General features: G+C 47.3%; 1 protein-coding gene across 3 annotated transcripts in view; it reads right to left on the bottom strand.

The window, feature by feature from the left end:
- Positions 1-1646: 1646 nt before the first annotated feature.
- The window catches only part of IP6K2 (inositol hexakisphosphate kinase 2), a 29262-nt gene continuing 6791 nt past the window's right edge, over positions 1647-24117 (bottom strand). For 2 of the 3 annotated variants that reach the window (XM_030867020.2, XM_060308972.1), the window contains exons 2-6: positions 10012-10339; positions 7884-8106; positions 6666-6841; positions 2865-3040; positions 1647-2418 (exon numbers count right to left, since the gene is read on the bottom strand). In XM_030867020.2, the coding sequence (XP_030722880.1) occupies positions 1918-2418; positions 2865-3040; positions 6666-6841; positions 7884-8106; positions 10012-10213 (1278 nt within the window). In that variant the 5' untranslated portion in view covers positions 10214-10339 and the 3' untranslated portion in view covers positions 1647-1917. Of the gene's footprint in view, positions 2419-2864; positions 3041-6665; positions 6842-7883; positions 8107-10011; positions 10340-13318; positions 14694-24117 lie in introns of those variants that run through there. The other variant, XM_060308970.2, reaches the window with a different exon arrangement.

Below are 24117 nucleotides of genomic sequence, written 5' to 3'. Positions count from 1 at the left end.
CGAAGGAGCGCTCCGCCCGCAGCCCAAAGACAGAGCCTCTGTCCGATGCTGACAGTCCCATGCGTCCTTGCCACCCCAGGGGAGTGGGACCTGACCTACTAACATAAGGACAGCGACCCCGTTAGGGTAGTCCTGTTGTTGTATCTTGAGACACTTGGAGGCGCCCGCGGGGCCCGGGTCTGCTCCGTGTCTCTAGGCCTCCTGAGCCCGCTTACCGCCCCAGTGGTGGGCAACGCGGAGCAAGAGTGAGGGGGGGGCGGTAAAAACAAAACCCACGGGGGGCCATTTCTCTGTCCAAAGTCCTCCCATCCTTGCTCCCCACCCCACCCCCTCTTTTCGGCTACTAGCTTCTCTCGTCCTCTGTAATGTGGGTCTTTGCATAGTTTCCTCTGCCTGGGACACACTTCCCTTCCTCACAGTATAAAGTCCGCAGGCTCCCACCCCTATCAATCGCTATCACATCACTCTGTTCTGTTGTCTTTGGGGACTTACAACTCCAGGTTATCTTATTTCTCATGCTTCCTTCTGAGAGCAGACAGAAGGGCTGGTGGAGGATCGGGAGTGGGGCACCATGTGGCCTTAAGAGCTTGTTTGGCCCACCTTCCGGTCAGCCCTGACTTGGTGAGGTCTTTGAAGTCCTAGGAGGGAAGGGGGAAACTCCGGGGAGAGATCCTAAGGGTCCTGGGGACCTCCCATTTCTGTCCAGGGGCTGCTCCAGCCACATTCCCCTCTGGAAGCCTGGGCCCAGGGAGAAGGGGCTGTAGGCACAACCAGGCCAGTGTATGCAGTTGGCCTGTTTTTGGACGTAGTGGATACAGGCATAATGGACCTTGGAGAGGAGGTGCTAGGAGGTTCAGGCAAGGCAAGGGGTGGGGCTGCTAAAACTGGACATCCAGACCCTACCTTCTTAGCACTGGTTCTGTGTCCTTCTCCCTGGTGTCTGGGTCTGCAATTCAAGACCTCTTGCCACACCTCTCCCTGAAACTGTCCTAGCACAGAGCACAAGTAGCTCTCTTAGGGGCTGCCCTGGCTGGAGCCACATGAAGGATGACACTAGCGTGGTTGCAGTGGGGTCCAGGGCTGCGTAGGAGTGGTGACAGGTGGTGTGGCCAAGAGGACCACACTGCTCAGAACCCCTCCCATCAAGCCACCCACCTTCTGGGACCTCCTAAGACCTTGACCACAGAGCCAATGGCTGCCAACAGACCAAAGCCTGGTGGCTACCTGAGGCCCCAGTATTGACTCCAGGATGTCTGACATCACAATGTCCAGCCAATTAGCTGCTACCAGTGGCACAGGAGCTGGACCCAAGGTTTGGCACACCTGCTGCCCAACTTTGGCTTAAGCTACATGAGGGCAGGGAAAGACCTGTATCAACAGTCAAGTGTAGTTCTCTGCGTAAGGGGTGCTGGGACAGACCAGCACAGATCCCAGAGGGACCCATTTACGGTTATGTGTGTGGGTGCTCGGTTAAGGGACTGAGGACTAAGCCAAGAGGCTATGGTGACTTTAGGGTCCATGGGATGGGGTCACTGGAAGGAATATATTGCTGGGCCAGGGTGAAGGTCATGGCATATGTGATGTTTCTGAGGTTTGGGAGGGGGGCTGGCTGCCTATCCTTGGGCAAGAACGACAGCAGCACTGTGTACAATTAACAAAAAGATTTGTATTAGAACATTTACACTCAGGGAAGAAAGAGGTATCTGCATCATCAAATGTGGAATGTTGAAGAGAGTTAAAATAAATAAAGACTCCGAGAGCGGTTGGGGCTGGCTCAGGCTGGGACTCATAGAGGCCTCTGCGCATCAGCTCCAGGCTGCAGGGGCCACCGCCTGGCCATACTGGCCTCCTCCCCGACGCAGCACAGCTGTGCCTGGGACACAGAGAGTCTCTCAGGTACTGCTGCAGCCAGCAAGCTCACTCCCCACTTTCCTCACTTATCTCTGTAACAATGTCTATCAGGCTCTGGAGCCCAAAGATATAGCCAGCATCCTGGCCCTCGTGTACCACACTGTCCTCACCATACAGCCTGCAAGTGGTGTGTGCGAAATCGATCATGCGCACGTCCACCGAGCTGGTGCCGATGGGCTTGTAGGCATAGGCACCAGCCGACTCGTCGGCTGACTCCTCTGACAGGTCCTCCAAGTCCTCAGCATCTGAGTCCAGGGCCACTTCAGGCCGCTCCTTGCCATCATAAATGACCAGCAGGGAGCTTGAGTAGAAGCGGTAGGATTCTTGTCGCTCCAACACGGACTTGAGTTCAGTCAGCTTCCTAAGCACAGGGCCCAGGAGCTCGCGGCGCAGGTACCGCCCGTTGTGGAAAAACTGGAAAAGTGCCTCCTTGAAGCCCTGCACGGACAGCTTCCGGCCGTGGTACTTGTTCATGAACATGAGCTGCCCACTGCCTGCCTGGTATACCTGTGGGAGGGAGACCAGCAGGTGAGGTGCTGACAGCCATCTCAGGGCCTAGACCCTGGGGAGTGGCAGCGATATGACAGTCCTGGATCAGATCCTTTAATTTGTTAAGTATCACAAGAGACACTGTCCTTGCCAATCAACACCCACTCAGGATACAGCCCTCTGACCTGGGTTCCATCACCAGCCCCCTGCTCAGTGTATGTGTTGGTGGAGAGGGCCTAGCTTTTTTGCCTTTCTCCCCCTCCTGTCCACAGCCTCTGGACTCAGCCAACCAGGCCAGCCCCAGAGACGATTACCCATGCATGCATGCTTCCTTTTCTAACCAGAAAGTGACAGGTTCATTCAAATCTGGAATCTTTTGAGAAAACGGGACTATGCCACGATGGGAGAATGGCAGCTCCTGGATGCCCCAGCCAGCCCACACCACGCACCTGCACTCCTCTCACCTGCATGCCACACACGCGCACACCAATGACTGCAGACGTGCTCTGCTGGCATTTGCGGATCTGGTTGGCTGCCTTCTCCTCTGAAGCATCGTCACCATGCTGGCGCGTACCCATCTTGAGGTCCAGAACACAAGGCACCTCATAACGGGAAGTCAGGTTCTCCAGTAAGATAAATTCTGAGTGGTTAAGGACAATGCCCCTCTAATGAAAAGGTGCTGCTCCACGGGGCCCTGGCAGTCCCAGGGTACAAGGCCTGCACACAGTACCCCAGAGATCCTGCTACATCTCCCATGCAGGCAGCCCAGACTAGAAGGCTGAAAGACACCTTCAATTCTTGTCAGGGAACTGGCCTGAGAACAGCCTGGGAGACACACACATCATTCCCTGAACTCAGCAAGATGTGGGACCACGGTCCAAAACATACTGTCCTAGGGACTTCCCCGGTGGTCCAGTGGCTAAGACGCTGCACTCCCAATGCAGGGGGCCCGGGTTCAATCCCCGGTCAGGGAACTAGATCCCACATGCGGCAACTAAGGGTTCGCACGCCACAACTAAAAAGATCCCACATGCTGCAACTAAAAGATCCCTCATGCCGCAATGAAGATCCCATGTGCTGCAACTAAGACCCAAAGCATCCATAAATAAATAAATTTTTAAAAAAGTGACACAAATAGCAAAACAAAACAAAAATAGAAATGTCCTAAATTACAAACAGAACATCAAATAAATTCAGTAAATCCTAGTCTTAAATATGAACTAGAAATATCAGTATGAACTCATATGAAAAGTTTTCTCTTTAAAATAAATATGTATTTCCCAGACGTGGGCACTGAAAAGATCTAGAAACAATGACCGGATGTATGAGCTCCCCTAGTGCCCAGACCAGTGCTCCTAGAGCAGGGCCAGTGAACCATGACCCCCTGCTCACTCACTGTTGTATAACCTATAAGCTAGGAATGAATGGTTCTTACTTTTTTATTTTTGGCTGTGTTGGGTCTTTGCTGCTGCGTGCAGGCTTTCTCTAGTTGTGGCGAGTGGGGGCTACTCTTTGTTGCGGCGCGTGGGCTTCTCATTGCAGTGGCTTCTCTTGTTGCAGAGCACAGGCTCTTAGGCGCATGGGCTTTAGTCGTTGTGGCACGAGGGCTCAGTAGTTGTGCCTCACAGGCTCAGTAGTTGTGGTGCACGGGCTTAGTTGCTCTGTGCTATGTGGCATCTTCCCGGACCAGGACTCAAACCCGTGCCCCCTGCATTGGCAGGCAGATTTTTAACCACTGTGCCACCAGGGAGGTCCATTGGTTCTTACATATATATATATATATGCGGAGCACAGGCTCCGGACGCGCAGGCTCAGCGGCCATGGCTCACGCGCCTAGCTGCTCCACGGCACGTGGGATCTTCCCGGACCGGGGCACGAACCCGTGTCCCCTGCATCGGCAGGTGGACTCTCAACCACTGCGCCACCAGGGAAGCCCTTATATATTTTTTTATTCATTCATTCATTCACTTATTTATTTATGGCTGTGTTGGTCTTTGTTGCTGTGCGCAGGCTTTCTCTAGTTGTGGCTAGTGGGGGCTACTTTTCGTTGTGGTGCACCAGCTTCTCACTGCAGTAGCTTCTCTTGTTGCAGAGCACGGGCTCTAGGTGCGTGGGCTTTGGTAGTTGCGACTCATGGGCTCTAGAGCGCAGGCTCAGTAGTTGTAGCGCACGGGCTTAGTTGCTCTGTGGCATGCGGGACCTTCCTGGAACAGGGCTTGAACCCATGTCCCCTGCATTGTCAGGCGGATTCTTAACCACTGCACCACCAGGGAAGCCCTATTCTTATATTTCTAAGAGGTCAAAAACTGTATGGGGTGGGACAGGGAGAGTGGGAGGGAGATGCAAGAGAGAGGAGATATGGGGATATATGTATAGCTGATTCACTGTTATAAAGCAGAAACTAACACACCATTGTAAAGCAATTATACTCCAATAAAGATGTTAAAAAAATCATAGTAAAAATAATTTAAACAAAACCTGTATGTAATACTTCATGACACATGAAAATTGAATGAAATTCAAATCTCAGTGACCATAAATAGAGTTTTATTGGAATACAGCCACATTCATTCATTTACATTATCATCTATGGCTGCTTTCAGGGTACAAATGGCAGAGTTGTGATGCAGTCAGTGTATGGCCTGCAAAGCCTAAAATATTCACTGGCCATTTACTGAAAAAGATTGCAACCCCTGGTGTAGAAGAATGACTGAATTCACATCTGGAATATGAAATATACACGAGTCTGTACCAGTTCTTCATATGGGAAAGACAGCCATCAGAGACTACTGTGATTGTGTCAAAATGACTCAGGAGCCTATTTTGAAAGGCTCCCACTTGCCAAGCATGGGACAATTTGAGCATCAGTAAAGATAACTGCAATGGACTAAAACACGTCAAATATGTTTAAATTCATGGGTTCATAACAATGCTGAAAACCTCACTGGTCACCTTTGGAGGGTGTTAAGAAACCATCTCTTTATTCCAAATCTAGTAAACAAAGGAAAATAAACTCTTAACCTGCCTTTCCTATATGAACTATACCTCAGGATAAGCATATAGTTGATGAGGAAGAGTTTCTCTTTACAGAAGGATTCCAGCTAATGAATGAAAAAGGAATGACAAAATTAGAAAATCACCTAATGAAAAAATGGCTCTAAGGCAACTGCAATACAAAAGAGAAAGACAACAAAACACCGTGCTTCCCGATGGACAGCTACAATACCATCTCTGAGGGATTCTTGCCCCCACCCCCCCAAAACTGAACCTGAATCTGATCAAGCTTGTAGATAAAATTATCAACTCAATGGAAACAGAGGGGAAAGAGTAACATGTAAAAGACACCACAGGATGTAATCAGTAAAATCCAGATGGTGGGAAACTCTAGAAGACTCAGTTTCTTTGACAAGAAATTTCCAAGAAGAAAAACCAGAAAGGGTATTTTAGAAGACTTAAACATTTCAACCAAATGCAATGTGTGAACCTCATTTGGATCCCCATTCAAGCAAATAATCAACAAAAATATTTATGAGACAATTAGGAAAATGGGGTCACAAATTAGATACTTGATAGTAAGGAATTACTGTCCATTTTTCAAGGAGTAATAATGGTATTAATGTTTTAAAATACCTTTATCTTTCAGAGATACATGCTGAGGTGTATACAGATGAAATGAAATATCTGACACTTGCTTCAGAGAGTGTTCAGCTGGGGGCTGCTGGGTGTATAGAGACAGTCATGACAGGAGACTGACATGACTGGGTTAACCAACTGCTGAACCTTGGTGACTGGTACTTCGAGGTTCAATGCATTATTCTATCTGGTACATCCAGGTTCCCCGACTCCAAAAAAAAGAAAGGACCCTGTGTTTTCTTCATGTGCTAACCTGGTGAACCAGACTGAAAGGTCAGTCCTACCCCACTGCAGACCCTGGCAGTTAAGCACTATTTGGGGACTTCTGTAGGAGTCTGAAAACATGAACCAGGTCCTTGCACTCCAAGCTAAAGCCCCCCAGGTGCAGGTTGGTCCCTCCATGAGGTGCCCCTGACCCCCAGGAACCCATCAGACTCCCTCCCCAGCACCTGCACTCCCAGACCAGCCTTTGGCCCCGAGGGAAGTAATATATGCCCACAGTTACCACGTAGGGTGTCCTAGCACAACCATGACTAAAAAAAAATTCAATTTCTCTCTCCAAGCTCGTAGGGTCTCCTCTCACTTGCCCTCCCTTCTCCCCAAGGCAGAGATGCCCTATGAACAAAGGATACTGTACTGGTTCCGATGTTTTGCATTCTCCTTCATTCTCTGTAACTGTTGCTGGTGACACTTCATGCTCCAAGGGTTGTAGTGTTTAAGCTGGGAACTGACATTCCCCTTTTTCTCTACACTGTAGTACAAGACTTCAGATTTCTTCAGCCACTCAAATTCTTCTTCTAACTTATGGCTATAAAGAGACAAGCAGCCAATAAATCATAATGTCTTATCAAAACTCAGGGGCAAAAAGGCATGAAGGAACTTTCTGGAGTGATAGGAAGTTTCATACCTTGATGTGGTGGTTGTTTTAGTGCACACAGTAAACACTTCATTTACCATAGTATATTATACCTCGACAGTTGACTGATTGATTTAGAAACTTTAATCTTTATTTATTTATTTTCTTTTCAAAAAATGTTTTAGGCTGCGCAGCATGCAGAATCTTAGTTCCCCAACCAGGGATCGAACCCGTGCCCTGTGCATTGGGAGTGCGGAGTCTTAACCACTGAACCTCCAGAGAAGTCCCAAGACAGCTGATTTAAAAAAAAAAAGGGGGGTGTGTGTCAGCTCGCTGTTTTTCTACAGTTGTTTTTCTACAGTAAGGAAAACCTTCGATGAAAGAACAACCTCTGCCTCCAGCCCGCACCCTGCAAGGCAGCCTCCACTGCCCTCTTCTTCTAGGTAGTACACCCCCTGGCTTCTGGAACATCCAGGTTCCCTGACTCAGAATGCTGGAGACTGAAATTCCATGAGAATAAGTCAACCTACTTAGCTACGTTTTTAATATATATATAATTTATCTTTTCACAAGCTCTGCCAAGGTGTGGCACTTGGAGCACTCTGCCTACGGGGATCCCCAAGATTTGGGGATGCCCAACTGACCATTCTGTCTCCCACTATCAGTGAACAACCTGAGGTGATGGGATGGCTTCTGTCTGGGTCACTGCTACATCCCCAGGATGCCACATAGGGCCTGGCACAGGGCAGATGCAGGAGGAGTGAGTGACTGAAACTTTTTTACAGCTGCCACTACAGTTGTTTTACCCGAAATGGCATGATATAACTCAGAGTCAATTAAAGAGAAGCTGGGCACACCATGTGGGAACTGACCACTGAGTGACGAGGTACCTACTAATAAGTCCATAGTGTGAGTCCTTAGCCCTAGGGGACTGGGCTGTAACTGAGATCCCTCCTCTCCCACGGAGCTCAGTCTCCTCTCAGTCTATACCCACCTCTTCATCTTCTCCTCCTTCCGGTGCTGGCGCACCCAGTCCTTAGGGATCTTTTCTGTTTCTAGGACGTGATGTTTTTTGTTTGTCCACCTTAGCAGCTTACTTTTTGGTTCACAGTCTGAGTTATCTACACTGTCCATAGTTCCGTGGTCCCCTTTTAATGGATATGCTATTAAACACAAGTTCCTGTCTTCATCTTCTTCAAAGCGCACAGATACCACACCTGGAAGAAGGGTGAGGAACAGAGAGGACTTTTAATTCCACAGGAAGATGTGTTACAAATAACATGATTGTAACGTTTAGTTTTTTCTTACCCTGTTCCTTAGTCTCTATGTTGCCAGAGGCCCCAAACTCATCTGCAAACCTAACAAATATCAAAACATCTAGAAAAGATGACACCATACAAGACAAGCAATTAAGGAGCAAACATGGCCGAGAGTCTTCCTCTCTGATGCACTCAACAAGGCAAGAGCCAAAGAATTACAAGACACATTTTTCCATCATTGAAAATGTTTATTAATTTTTATGTAATTCTTCTAATCCTAAGAGAGACGTAAAAACATTTGCTCTTTATATCTTGTGGGAATTTTTAAGGCCCTAAACAGAAACTCCAACAGCCTTGAGGCTTGCTTTAAAGCAGAGCCTGAACAGAGATTTGCCTGAGGGGTAAGAAGCATCCAACTGTAAGGGAAGACTGGGCAAGCAAAACAAAATAAAGGAGCAAACGAAACAAACCACACAGCACAAAAGACACCCTAACAAAGGCTTCTTGCAGTGCCCCCGCACTGGGCACCCCAAGCCTTTTGCCCTTCTTGAATATATTGCTTTATTGGTCTTTGCAGTCTCATGTCACAAAAGAACAAAATGAACACAAGGCAAATAGGGTTGGGCTGGGAGCACAGACGCGTAGTGGCCTTGAAAGCAGCTTTCCCCGAGTCTCTAGAACCTGCCATGTGTAATTAGACAGTCTTTGAGGAGGGGGCTGTCAGGTGAGAGTGTTTCAGCAGGTGCCGACGAGTGCCTTACAGCCGACTGGCTGAACACCTTTCCTCCCAGGCCTCTGTGGCCTGGGATCACTCAATTTGCTCAGTCCTTGCTGCAGGGGAATGCGTGCTCAGAGAGACGACACTTCTGAGGTGGTACCTGGCTCTGGGCGCAGAGGAGCCGGGGTGGGGAATTCAGGGGACCACATTTTCCTGTGGCCATGGGAAAAGAACCGGGGAAAAAAATGGGGGCGGGGCAGCCAGCTAACAAGGGGCCTTTGGCTTTGTCCTGGAAAAAACAACAGAGAAGGACCAAGTGAGGGCCCCCAACTCCCCCACCCCGACCGCAACACACATGCATATTCAGAGTACAAAGAGAGACGCCCAGTACATTCTGTCTTCAAAGAGCATGTTTCAACAGTTCCAGAAGAACCCAAGTTGTTCAAGAGTCTTTTGCATAACCAGGTAATGCAACTTTAAAATTATTTTCCTTAATGGATTCTTCCTGATTTACAAAGGATCTCCGCCCTCCCCAGGAAAGACCACACCATTGCTGTTGGCTGCTGATTCTCCCCCACCCCCACCAAAATGCATTATAAAAAGGAAGAAAGAGTCACCACATGTGAATCAAAGGGTTGCCGTAATATAGCCATTTCGGGGACATTCCGTAATAGCAAAGGGCTTCAGCTAATCAGCACAAGCCTCCCAATCCTGCATTCCATCTGACTCAACTCTGCTCCCAGCCTACCTAATCAACAGGGCTTCTGGTTTCCTGGAGGACAAAAAGCAGGCGGCAAGTATTCTGGGTAAAATCCTCCCAAAGTCTTCCCCGGATGTCTCCTCATGGGGGACTATGGGTTACCGAGATAAAGAGACACCTGAACATAAAACACAACTACACTTCCACCAAAAATAAACTCAAAACAAACCCACAAAACAAAACAGAATTGAGCAATCTTACCGCAACTTGAAAACTGAGGGTGTGAGGTGCTGGGCGGAGGGCCAAGAGGAGAAGGAGGAGGGAAAACACAGAGTGAGTGGGAGGGGTGAGGGCTCCGGGGATGGCTGCCTGGGCTTTCCTTGGCCGCGACGCCTTGCATGTCCTTGCCAGGCGCTGGCGACCCCTACAGCAGCTGGGGGCTCACCTTTGTACTGGGGAGTGAATTTGCGCATCTCCGCAGGGAGGGTCTCGTAGAACTGGTGCTCCCTCGGGACCAGAGGCTTGCACAGGGTCGTCTCGTTGAAGCGGAGCACGCACGAGTGCCCCCCGACCTGGTGGACAAAGGGCTCCAGCAGGATGCCCTTGGCGCGGGGCTCCATGTCCATAGCCCTGAAGGCTGGGCTCATCCTCCAGGTGCAGGCAGCAGGGAGAAGGGGGAGGCAGCGGGGTGCAGCGGCCAGCGCGTCCTCTGTCGTCTGTCCGTGCGTCCGTCTGTCTGGCCTCAGCTCCTCGGCTGTGTGGGCCAGGACGCTCTGCCGGAAGCAAAGAGTGACAACGGAGTTGGAAAGGGCCAGGAACCGCCTTAGAGGCGCTAGCCCTCCTCTTCCAGCAGAAAAACAAAACAGCCTGAGCTCCCGCAGGGTCCCGCCCACGCCGCCCACTTCGTCCCCGCCTCCCACTTCGTCCCCGCCTCCTCCCACAGAAACAAGCAGCCAGAGCTCTCCCCCGCGGGCCGAAGCCGACTGGCAGGGACTGGTTGCGGGACCCCGAAACAGCCCCAATCACCCCACCAGGCGTTAGAAAGCCACTACCGCGAAGCCACGACGACGAAATTGTGATTTTAGGTAAAATCACAATTTCAAACCTAATATCCTGATTAAATCTTACCATTTTCTAATAAAATTGTTAAACTTACAGTAATTTATATCCAAGCCCCTCCATTAATTATATAAATATATTTTAATAGACTTTATTTTTTAGAGCAGTTTTAGGTTCACGGCAAAATTGAGAAAATACAGAAATTTCCCATATGCCCCGCATATGCATGGACAGCCTCCTCCATTATCAATATCCCCCATCAGAGTGGTACACCTGTTACATATGATGATGAATCTACACTGATACAGCACCATAGTTTACATTAGGATTCACTCTTGGTCGTTAATTTTTTTTTTTTTTTTGGCGGTACGCGGGCCCCACTGTTGTGGCCTCTCCCGTTGCGGAGCACAGGCTCCGGACGCGCAGGCTCAGCGGCCATGGCTCACGGGCCTAGCCACTCCGCGGCATGTGGGATCTTCCCGGACCGGGGCACGAACCCGTGTCCCCTGCATCGGCAGGCGGACTCTCAACCACTGCGCCACCAAGGAAGCCCCTTTAATTATGTTTTTATAAAATGCATTTAAAGGGAAAACCTACTTAGGCACCAACTAGTAAGATTTACTCCCCCAGGGTGCACACACTTCCCTGCTCAAGGCCAAAGACAAGCCCCATTAACCTTATTAGCAGTGGAGCTTGGGCCTAGCTTTAATGATTAACGCCTGTATCGAAAAACAACTGATCAAGGCTGGCTAACTCCTTTTAAAAAGATACACAGTGTTCTAGGTCACCAACTATTTTTATCCGTTCTATCCAGATCTCCAAAAGCTGGGGCACACCTTTAAACCAAAGCTGCATTCTTGGGGCACTAAGGGGTCTCATTCACTGAGATCCAGGAACTTAGACCTGACTTCAGATCCCCAAGCACACTGGATCTCAGCAAAGCACACCTCTATGCGCCTGTGGACCGTTTCAGGGTCTGTCAACCTCCTCCTGTTTTCTGTCTATAATTTACAGACTACACAGTTGCCACTAGCACTACTAACGGGGCTTGGGCTACATTTCAGTATCTGTACAGGTTTCTTACTGGGAACTCCTCCAACTCCCATGACTCCAACTGAGATGGTGGTGGTGAGAATGGGTTGGCTGGAGGTTTGCCCACTGTCCTCTAAGGTGGGTAAAGCACCCCAGTCTATGCTAGGCTCACTATAGGAACTTACTTCATATGGTCCTCGGGATACTTTCTATGAGGTAGACACCTCTCTCCCTGTTGGAAACAATGAAGCTGATTCTGGGAGCTGAGGAAACTCATCCAGGGCTAGGGACAAGAAGCCACAGTTTCCAAATGAACCTCAATCTGTTGGATGCCCCCACACAGCTGCCTCTGGGGCCCAAGGTCTCTGGCACATCTGCCTTGGTATAGCACTTAAAAGTATATGGGACAGGGCTTCCCTGGTGGCGCAGTGGTTGAGAGTCTGCCTGCCGATGCAGGGGACATGGGTTCGTGCCCTGGTCCGGGAAGATCCCACATGCCGCGGAGCGGCTGGGCCCGTGAGCCATGGCCGCTGAGCCTGCGCGTCCAGAGCCTGTGCTCCGCAACGGGAGAGGCCACAACACTGAGACGCCCGCGTACCAAAAAAAAAAAAAAAAAAAAGAAAGTATATGGGACATTTATCTTGTCCTGTGACAGTGCTTTCACTATGTATTTATATTTTCTGTTTACAAAGCAGCCTCTTCAGGGACTTCACTGGTGGTGCAGTGGTACAGAATCTACCTGCCAATGCAGGGGACAGGGGTTCAAGCCCTGGTCCAGGAAGATCCCACATGCCGCAGAGCAACTAAGCCCGTGCTCCACAACTACTGAGCCTGCGAGCCACATCTACTGAGCCCATGCACCGCAACTACTGAAGCCCGCGCACTTTAGAGCCTGTGCTCCACCACAAGAGAAGCCACCGCAATGAGAAGCCCATGCACTACAACGAAGAGTAGCCCCCGCTTGCAGCAACTAGAGAAAGCCCACGCGTAGCAACAAAGACCCAACACAGCCAAAAAATAAACTAATTTTGAAAATAAATAAATAAAGAGTTTAGCTGGTGTTAATCTCTTCCTTTCAGAGAGAACGCCCATTGGACTCAAGGATTAGGAATCAATAAGCTTTCCTATATGCAAAGAGCAGAATACCAAAGCTTCTGATTTCTCACCTGGCACTACCTTCTCATTACAGAAGCCCTCAGGAGGGCATGTGCTGTGAGGAGTCCCAAGACACAACACAGGCAATCAGCTCGAAGGATGAGTACCTTCCAGCTATTCCAGACTCTCTCCGGAAGGTGGAGCTCTGAGATGCTTGGCCACGCAAGCCCTTTAGGTTTATAGAGACCAGTTCACACCAGTTTTTCAGTAGTGAAAAAGACATCTTGAGTAAGAGCAACACCAAAGGAAAGCTACTGACTCATGATCGGTCTGCCAGTACCCAAGCAAGAACCAGGTACCATAATTATTAAACTGTGAAAGCACAAGATGCTCCCCATGGGCCAGACTTTAGAAACACAATTCAAACCTTTCATAAACGTGTAAAACTCCTTTTGTTACTACAGCAATGCTGACACCAATGCAATCCCTTTCCAACTCTGTTCAAGATTCCTTAAATGTATTCAATTAAGTAGAAAAAAAAATCGCTCTCCAGGCATCTCTCTTACCCATTCCCCACCTCCAGCGAAAAATCCAAAACAAAAACTGGTCCTTCATGGCAGCTCTCTGGAGTATGGTTCATGGGTGTGGCTGGAGGCTGAAAAGCCCAGTGAGGGTCTATACCTCCTTCTCCCAGGTCTCCGGTGTGTTCATTAGCTGCTGGAACCTTGACACGGAACCTTGTCAACCCTCCCACCAGCATCCAACTCTGGCAGTCCACAGGACATTGCTCCCCGGAGAAGAATCATCATCTTAGGTAGAGAGACAAGGAAAATAAGGCCCTTTCTCGCCTGTGCCAAGCCTGATGACAGAGGAAACTCCTAAAGGGTAGAATTAGGGAGAAAACTGATCCTGTAGTGAGGTGGAGCCAGATTCTAGTCCCAGTTCTGACATTCAATTGCTTGGAGGAAGATTCCAAGTCCCTGCTCCCTTTGGGTTCCAGTTTTCTGGTAACCAGCAGTTTGTTTTAATCAAATAGGAAAAAACAGTAAAAATCATTGCATTGCACATAATAAGGTTAAGTCCTGTTTTGTGATTCTTTGATTTCAATTATGTTCAATCTCTCAATACGAAGATAACTATGGCTTCTCTATACAACATACTTCTTACATTTGGGGCTTCAGACAAAGAAATGCAGCTTTTGTTCTAGGGTCCCTTGCAGACCCTATCCCTGTGGGAAAATGAAGGATCAACTTCCCAAGGATTACACCCCAGATCAGCTTCTTCTCTAGTGGCTTCAGCCTGGTCAGAAGAAAGAAAAATGCCCAAAGCATCTGCTCTGTTTCACTGCTACTCTTTTTCTGTTCCACATGTGGTTTGAGCAGTTGGATCTCTTAAAGGTTTTTAAACATCTGAGGTCTAAGGCCCAGTTTCCCAGGAATCCTAGAATATTAATGGTTACTGAGAAGTCCATGTGATGTATGGACCCTGAATCTAGTGAGACAGGGAATAACCATAAAACACTGGCTTCAGATTTAGCATCTATTTTAGCTTTCCAAATTGCCTCACGTTTGTCCACGAAACTATTGATAGGTAAGAAACACAGAACATGATTCATCCTAGGACAAGACACAGATTTCCCCCATATCAGATTTCCCCCATATCAAAACCAATTTGATAGCCCATCGCCCTAAACCTATCAAATTGGTTTAAGGATCTGCTGGAAACAATGCCTTAATAGTCTTAACTTATAAAATACTGCAAATAAAACAACTATGACTCATGAAAAGCCCTGGGCCCTTAGCTCACACATCTAGAATGTGGTTCATGAGGCTACAAATGGGCTCTGCTGGGGCTACTTACTCTGCCTCAAGAAAAGCCCCAGGGTTGGGCAGTCACAGTAGATGGTGTGAAGCACACTAGCCCAATGGTGGACGAATAACCTTGACCATCTGCACCTCCGCTCCATGAGCCCAGAGCCACTGACCGCATCTGCACACATCCATACACAACCCATGACTATACCACCAGGGTCAGTCACTGGAATTCTCAAACGTTGCTGGTAGGAATAAAAGAAGTACAGCCACCTTGGAAAACAGTTTGGCAGTTTCTTATTAAGTTAGACATATACTTATTATATGACCCACTAATCCTACTCACAGGTATTTACCTAAAAGAAATGAAAACAAATGTCCACATAAAGACTTGTACACAGATGTTCACAGCAGCACTATTCACCATAGCCAAAAGGTGGGAACCCAAATGTCCATCAAATGGGTGAATGAATAAACAAACTGTGGTGTATCCATATAATGGAATATTATTCAGCAATAAAAGGAATGTATTGATATAGCAACAACAAAGATTAATCACAAAAGCATTATGTTGGGCTTCCCTGGTGGCGCAGTGGTTGAGAGTCCGCCTGCCGATGCAGGGGACGCGGGTTCGTGCCCTGGTCCGGGAAGATCCCACATGCTGCGGAGCGGCTGGGCCCGTGAGCCATGGCCGCTGAGCCTGCGCGTCTGGAGCCTGTGCTCCGCAACGGGAGAGGCCGCAGCGGTGAGAGGCCCGCGTACCGCAAAAAAAAAAAAAAAAAAAGCATTATGTTAACTGAAAAAAGCCATCACAAAAGACTATATACTGTGTGATTACATTTATACGACATTCAAGAAAAAGCAAAACTGTAATAGCAGAAAGTAGAAAAGCAGTTGCCAGGGGGCAGAGGTAGGGGAATAGGACTGACTGCAAAGAGGTCCAAGAGAACTTTTAGGGGTAATGAAAATGTTCTATGCTGTGACTGGAACAGTGATGACATGGCTGCATAAATTTGTCAAAACTCATCAAATTATAGACTTAAAATCAATGAATCTTGGGGCTTCCCTGGTAGCGCAGTGGTTAAGAAGCCACCTGCCAATGCAAGGGACATGGGTTTGAGCCCTGGCCTGGGAAGATCCCACATGTCGCAGAGCAACTAAGCCCATGTGCCACAACTACTGAGCCTGTGCTCTAGAGCCTGCAAGCCACAACTACTGAGGCCGCAAGCCACACTACTGAGCCCATGTGCCACAACTACCAAAGCCCGCACGCCTGGAGCCCATACTCCGCAACAAGAGAAGCCACGACAATAAGCCCGTGCACCGCAAAGAAGAGTAACCCCCGCTCACAACTAGAGAAAGCCCGCGCACAGCAATGACGACGCAACACAGCCAAAAATAAAAAACAAATAAATTAATTAATTAAAACAAATAAAATCAATGAATCTTATTGTATACAAATTATATTTCAATAAACAGCTTGAATTTTTTAATTTACAAAAGTTTCATAAGTACAAATTATTTTAATAATCAGAAAAGACTGTAATTAAAAGATATTAGCTGTTAAATAGGGTTTTTTAAAATAAATTTATTTTATTTATTTATTTTTGGCTGTGTTGGGTCTTCATTCCTGCACGCGGGCTTTCTCTAGTTGCGGCAAGCAGGGGCTACTCTGTATTGTGGTGTGCGGGCTTCTCATTGTGGTGGCTTCTATTGTTGCAGAGCACGGGCTCTAGGCACGCAGGCTTCAGTAGTTGTGGCACGCGGGCTCAGCAGTTGTGGCTTGAGGGCTTATTTGCTCCGCGGCATGTGGGATCTTCCCAGACCAGGGCTCGAACCCGTGTCCCCTGCATTGGCAGGCAGATTCTTAACCACTGCTCCACCAGGGAAGTTCCAGTTATCTTTTTAAATTCTTGTAAAGCCAAAGCAAAAGCATACTTTACACACAAAGGAGAAAAACAGAAGCATAATGGCCCAATAAGCCTTGCAGTAAAACACCCATCACAAAAGAAAAATCAACAGCAAATCTGCTCCAATTACACTAGCTTTCTTGTTATTTCTCAAACATGCTTGATACATACCTACCTTAGGGTCTCTGTCCTTGCCATTCCCTCTGCTTGGTGCACTTTTCCCCAGATATCTCCCTGGCTCACTCTTGTACCTCCTTCAGCTCTGTATGCAAATATCACCTTTAATGAAGTCTTCTTTAGCCACCCCATCTAAAAGTGCCATATCTCCCCATCCACATTCCTTACACAACCATGCTTTATTTTCTCCTCAGCACTTATCACCACCTAACATACTATATGTTTTATTTGTCCTGTTTATTTTCTGTCTCCTCCACCCTGCCCCACCAGAAAAAAAAGTCCATAAGGTCAGACATTTTTTGTTGTTGTTGTTTGTTTGCAGTACACGGGCCTCTCACCGCTGCAGCCCCTCCCGCTGCGGAGCACAGGCTCTGGACACACAGGCTCAGCGGCCATGGCTCACAGGCCCAGCCACTCCGCGGCACGTGGGATCTTCCCGGACCAGGGCACGAACCCATGTCCCCTGCATCGGCAGGTGGACTCTCAACCACTGCGCCACCAGGGAAGCCCCCGGTCAGACATTTTTGACTGCTCTGTTTACTGCTGAATCTCCAGAGCCCAGAAGAGCACCAGCACCGAGTAAGCACTCCACAGGATGTGCCTCAAATCACTACTGCATCATGAATACCTGCTGCACACAGATCAACAGAGAACTCAAAAGGCACCCACTGCAATTATCCAAACCCACACCAACTGCACAGGGAGTACAATCGTTAAAAAGCGGCACGCCACACACTTTACAAAATGCATTCTGAGCATCAGCTGGGTATTAATTTTGCATTTATAATCTCCCACCTTATTAACTCTGCACTAACTGGGGAGTATAAATGAAGGGCCCTGCACCTGAATACTCATCTGGGTCCTGCTGGTGTGGAAACATTTCATGTAAACAAAGCCTAAACTCTTAATCTAATGACAACCAACCTCTTGGAAAATTCTCTCTTGTAGAAAATCAGGCAGAAGAATGGTCACTGAAGAATAAACTTTTAAAATGTGGATACGAGAAGATTAAAATCCTATCATAGTTTGAAACAAATATACTAGTTAGAATTCAGAAATTCTGTGTTAGTATTGAGTTGACATCCCAAACACCCAAGGCTTTCAGGTTGCTAAGTTATCACTGAAAGATAATTATCCCCATCTTTTGCAGGCAAAGCAAAGAAAGGCCATGGGGTTGGTGCTGAGTATTTGCTGAAGGCCTTTTCAGCAATGCTGGTGGGTCTGCCATCCAGCTTCAAACAAGGTGTCTCTGCAAGACAGTGCAGGAGAAAAATTATCCCCTCCATGATCTGGACTTCTAGAAAAGCTGGGCAGCAGATAAGGCACAATCCCTGGTGACAAAATGAATAAACCAAAAGGAGATTTAGCAAAATAAAGCCAGGAAGGAAGAGAAGAAAGCTGTTAATGTTTGCCTTGTGGGAGGCACCAAGGAAGGTGGCTGACCAGACTGACCCATTTGGGTCATGGGTATATGGCATCAAACTACCACCAACCCCAGGAAAACTCCCACCACTGCTCCATAAAAATCAGGTCCTGGCAGGACATCTCTTTTACCCCAACGTGAACGCACTCACCTCCACATCCAGCAATACGAAAGTGTATGATGGACTATTAGGATACTATAAAACATTGTTTATCACTTTTATATTTTTAAAACAATCTGATATGCTCTTCAATTAAAAGGAGCAAGACACAGGGAATTCCCTAGTGGTCCAGTGGTTAGGACTCCATGCTTTTACTGCCGGGGCCCAGGTTGGATCCCTGGTCAGGGAACTAAGATCCCACAAGCCATGTGGGGCAGCCAAAAAAAAAAAAAGGAAGATACAAAATTGTATAATCTATGATATTAGCTGAACTATGTCATAAGACTTACAGAGGAAAAGACTGGCAAGAAGTTCCAGCTTTGCCACTAAATTGTACACTCAGAAGTGGTTAAAATGGTAAATTTTATGTCATGTTCATTTTACTATGCACCAAAAAACCCTAAAAACAAAAATACCAGCTACTCACAGGGGTCATGGCTGCCCACCCCCTCCCAAGGCCCTGGAGTCACTGTATAAAAAAATGTTGAATGTCTTGAAGTCTCACAGCTGATATATGAAAAAAATTTGACACAAGTTTCCCAAATTTGATGACAATCCTAAAAATTTACATGACATATGATGAATTGTGAGGCTGAAAGAAACTGTTCTAAGTTGTCAATAACAGAAAGCAGATGGGACTTCCCTGGTGGTCCAGTGATTTAAGAATCCGCCTTCCAAGACTTCCCTGGTGGTGCAGTGGTTAAGAATCCACCTGTCAGTGCAGGGGATATAGGTTTGAGCCCTGGTCCGGGAAGATCCCACATGCCGCAGAGCAACGAAACCCGTGCGCCACAACTACTGAGCCTGCACTCTAGAGCCCAGGAGCCACAACTACTGAGCCCGTGTGCCTAGAGCCTGTGCTCCACAACAAGAGAATGAGAAGCCCACGCACCACAATGAAGAGTAGCCCCTGCTCGCCACAACGAGAAAGCCCATGCAGCAATGAAGACCCAACGCAGCCAAATTAATTAATTAATTAAAAAAAAAAAAAAAAGAATCTGCCTTCCAATGCAGGGTATAGGGGTTCAATCCTTGGTTGGGTAACTAAGATCCCGCATGCCGCAACTAAGACCTGATACAGACAAATAAATAAATAAATATTTAAAAAAAAATAAATTTAAAAAACTGTAACAGGTGTTATCCTACAATAAATTTAAATGACAGCTAACAAATGAAATAAATTTATGGAAAGCAGATGACAATTAACCACCCTAGAGTAGTGACTATGTGATCTTTTTATTATTTACTTTATTTAAAAAATTTTTGGCTGCGATGTGTGGCATGCGGGATATTAGTTCCCTGACCAGGGATCGAACCTGTGTCCCTTGCAATGGAAGCGCAGAGTCCTAACCATTGGACCGCCAGGGAAGTCCCTATGTGACTTTTTTATAGAAAAATTATGACACTGCTGTCATAGAATGAGGCAGTCAATATGCTGCTCAGAAATGTAGGGAAAAAATACTGTACCACTGATTTTTGAAATGTGTAACTTTTTGTGTTTTCTTTTTTCAATCCAAACATTTACTTTCTTACATTATTGGGGTTTTTTTAAATTTTTTTTTTTGCGGTACGCGGGCCTCTCACTGTTGTGGCCTCTCACGTTGCGGAGCACAGGCTCTGGACGCACAGGCTCAGCGGCCACGGCTCACGGGCCCAGCCGCTCCGCGGCATGTGCGATCTTCCCAGACCAGGGCACAAACCCGTGTCCCCTGCATCGGCAGGCAGACTCTCAACCACTGCGCCACCAGGAAGCCCTATTTTTAAAAAAATTTTTATTGGAGTATAGTTGATTTACAATGTTGTGTTAGATTCAGGTGTACAGCAAAGTGAATCAGTTATACATATACATATATCCACTCTTTTTTTAGATTCTTTTCCCATATAGACCATTACAGAGTATTGAGTACAGTTCCCTGTGCTATACAGTAGGTCTTTATTATTTATCTATTTTATATATAGAAGTATATATATGTCAATCCCAATCTCCCAGTTTGTCGCTCCCCTCCCCTTACCCCTGGTAACCATAAGTTTGTTTTCTACATCTGTAACTCTATTTCTGTTTTGTAGATAAGTTCACTTTCTTACCTTATTGTTTTCATAATTGTAAATTCTTTTGTTTAAAGATGGTTTTATAATTATATATCTATATAAATCAATTATATATATTTGTTACACTATATAAACTTTAGCCACCACAAAAGCTGGATCTGCCCAGTACTAAGTGGTAAGATTGTTATTCCCATCTCTTCAGTTTTCTGAATGTTCCAAACTTCTTGAAATTTTCTCGAACTCAGAGCATGTGTTTGTTACCTTTATAATTGGGAGTGAAAATATTAGGGGGAAAAATAATTCACTACGACTGAAATAAGAAACCCAGATGGCTGCTCAGCTCTTGAAGGTTTTAAACTCATCTGCCAAAAAACCCTGATGCAACCCACACTGCATGCTCAGAGTTCCACTCCATGATGGAGACCCTGGGAGACTGACCACATGTAAACAAGGGAGGATAATCACCTCAACACATCCTGTCCCTGAAATGTGTACAAGGTGCTGAAAGGTCAGAGGAGGAAGTGACCAACTCAATCTTCAGTGACAATGGGATACAACCATGTCAGAGAAAAGAGCTACCGTTTACCAAGCTGTTAGTCTGTTCTGTAACTCCCTCCCTCCTAACACAGCCTTCTGGAGTAGATACTAGGATCACTCCCACTACAGATGGGTGCACTGAGGCACCAGATCACCTAGGCCTCATCATGGAAAATGACAGGTACTTTGAGATGAAAGAGTCACTGCTAAGAAGGCTGGAAAGGTCACCCCCATGTCATAGCAGGCACTGGCTCCACCAAAGCATGCAGCAGGGCCAGAGAGACAAGACACAGAAGCCTTCTATTAACTTGACACAAATGCCTGGGGTCCAACACCAGGTGTTCATTTCCCCCCCATCAGCATTTTATTCTTGTTTGTTTGTTTGTTTTTAATTTATTTGGCTGCACCAGATCTTAGTTGCAGCACGCAGGATAGGATCTTCATTGCTGCGTGCAGGTTCTTCCTTGCGGCACGCGGTATCTTTTTTAGTTGCAGCATGCAAACTCTTAGTTGAGGTGTGTGGGATCTAGCTCCCTGACCAGGGATGGAACCCGGGCCCCCTGCATTGGGAACATGGAGTGTTAGCCACAGGACCACAGGGAAGTCCCTTTATTCTAGTTTTAATAAAGGAGAAACTACAAGTTGTAAGTGGAAGTATTTCAAGAAAAGTCACAACAATGCAGATCCTTCCACCAATTCTGAGGGACAAATGAAACAGCAGATTCTGTTCCAAAAATCCGGACAAGCTTTTCCATAAGGGAAACAGCAGCCTCTCAGAGGCTTCTCTGTCGAACCAGCAGCATGATCACACTGCCACATCTCTTTGCCTCATCAGACCAGATTTCTGGAATGAAAGACTAGAGCATCCCAATATGGAGGGGGACAGGGAGAAGGAGCTTTCAGCCTACCTAGAAATATATTCCTCAGTTACAATGCTTGAATTACAGAGTTTTAGCAATTTAAAAAGTTTTTCTAGCTAAAAGTAGAGCACTACTCCTTCAAGAAAATCTAAATTATTGATTCTAAGGTGTCACATGTCCCCTTTATCAGAATATCAAATTTACTTATAAATACCTAAATGTATTCCATACACACACCAAGAATTATCAGTCCTCCTTAAAAAGCCTGTTCCCTCCCCCCAAAAAGCCTGTTTCCCCTCTTCAAGGGCAATTTTCCATCTCCAGTCTCCTCCTCCTGATGCAGACTACAAATCCCACCATCATGTGGGAAACATACACAACAGGAACATGCAGAAGTGACCCTTGAAGACTATGGCCAAAATTGTTCTGAGCTCTCGATCTATGGGGGACTCTCCTACCTTAGTCATGGTTCTCTCATGTGCCAGTTAAGTAACAGTCCATTAGCTTCAGGCAAGATTATATGCTCCCTGCCTGTGGTCAACGTTTACCCCTGCTCATTTCTCAGCCAGTTCCCAAACCAGATGACACATGAACTCATCCTCTGAAACTAGTGGTGCCAAAAATGATTCAGTCCTCATGGCCAGCCACAGAACCCAGGCAGCCCCAACCCGCCCAGGCCAGCACAATGAGGGCTGTACCTGCTGGTAGAGGGACACGTGTGCCCTGCGCTACACCAGATCCTGTGCCCAGAGGGCACAACTTCCTCTGGGTCCTCACAACACCTCACTCAGGTAAATACTCCCCTCAGGGGTCTGCTAAGCATCCCAGGCTAACAGCATCAACATGGCAGCTTTGATCACCCAACTACTCTAACTACAGTCAGTGCTCCTCCATGACCAGCCGGGAAAAGAACGAGATATGGGAGTGAGAAAATTCCTGACACCACATAGGTCACGGCACTATTTTTTTTTTTTTTTTTTGCGATACGCAGGCCTCTCACCGCTGTGGCCTCCCCCGTTGCGGAGCACAGGCTCCGGACGCGCAGGCTCGGCGGCCATGGCTCACGGACCCAGCCACTCCGCAGCATGTGGGATCTTCCCGGACCGGGGCACGAACCTGCGTCCCCTGCATCGGCAGGCGAACTCTCAACCACTGCGCCACCAGGGAAGCCCCACAGCACTATACCTTAACACATGACCATTCGTCAATCATCCTCTATGAGTCCTGGGACTTCTTTCCAAAATAAGGCACAGCAAAATATTAAAAACTTCTTTAGGGAAATCAAGTTCAACTGCACCCATAGTTCTGAAGCAAACTACACACTGACTCCTTTGGAATCTCGCAGCTTGCGAGAAGGGCAATGACTTCAGTCAGTCAACAGACGTGAGGATTGGGAGGGAAGGCCAACGGGGCACTTCCACTTTTGATATTTTACCACTATTCCCTTTCTTTGGCTCTATACAAAGAGCCTAAGGTATTTTCAAAGTAAAAACACTCTTTGAGAGTGAGATAAATCATTCCTGGGAGAGAGGTAGCCTGTTCCTTCCTTTCCCAGCCCTCATCTGCCCCAGATGTGTTGGCCATATCCATCAGTTTTTCACTGCCCAGAGTCTGTCAGGTGGCAGCTGGCACCTCTTGCAAGGTCCAATGTTCCAAATGCGCCAGGAGCCTGCATCCTGGGCTTACCGTCCTCCTCTGGCCTCCCGATGTAGGTGCAGCATCCCAAGCCACCCATAAAACCCAGCACAGGTTCTACAAAGGGCAGGGGCAACTCAAAGAACCTAAGGGAGAGATATGTGTGTTCTCATGCTCCGATAAGGACACAGAGCAAGAAAAACCCACACCTTCAGCAGGGGGTTGGCAAGTACCTCAGCTGTCTCTCTAGAGGCACTCACCTTGGAGAACAGACACTGTTCGTGAAAGGACATCTTTCACTGCCTTATATGTAAAACCTCTATTCATAACAGAAGAAAAACTGAAAATGTTCAACAAGAACCAACTAACTGGGCTTCCCTGATGGTGCAGTGGTTAAGAATCCGCCTGCCAGTGCAGGGGACATGGGTTCGAGCCCTGGTCCGGGAAGATCCCACATGCCGTGGAGCAACTAAGACTGTGCGCCACAACTAGTGAGCCTGCGCTCTAGAGCCCATGAGTCACAACTACTGAGCCCATGAGCCACAGCTACTGAAGTCCGCGCGCCTAGAGCCCATGCTCCGCAGCAAGAGAAGCCACTGCAATGAGAAGCCAGCGCACAAGGAAGAGTAGCCCCTGCTCACTGCAACTAGAGAAAGCCTGTGCGCAGCAACAAAGACCCAATGCAGCCAAAAATAAAAATAAATTAAATAAATTAAAAAAAAAAAACCTAACTTAGGTAGACAGTAATCTCAGCAACGTGCAAGTAAGTGCTTTAACAGTTACTGGTGTATGTTTTTCCTGTC

The sequence above is a fragment of the Globicephala melas genome, chromosome 11, assembly GCF_963455315.2.
Source record: "Globicephala melas chromosome 11, mGloMel1.2, whole genome shotgun sequence".
Lineage (NCBI taxonomy): Eukaryota > Metazoa > Chordata > Mammalia > Artiodactyla > Delphinidae > Globicephala > Globicephala melas.
Note: the sequence above shows the minus strand (reverse complement) of the source record. Positions and strands in the feature narration are given on the sequence as shown.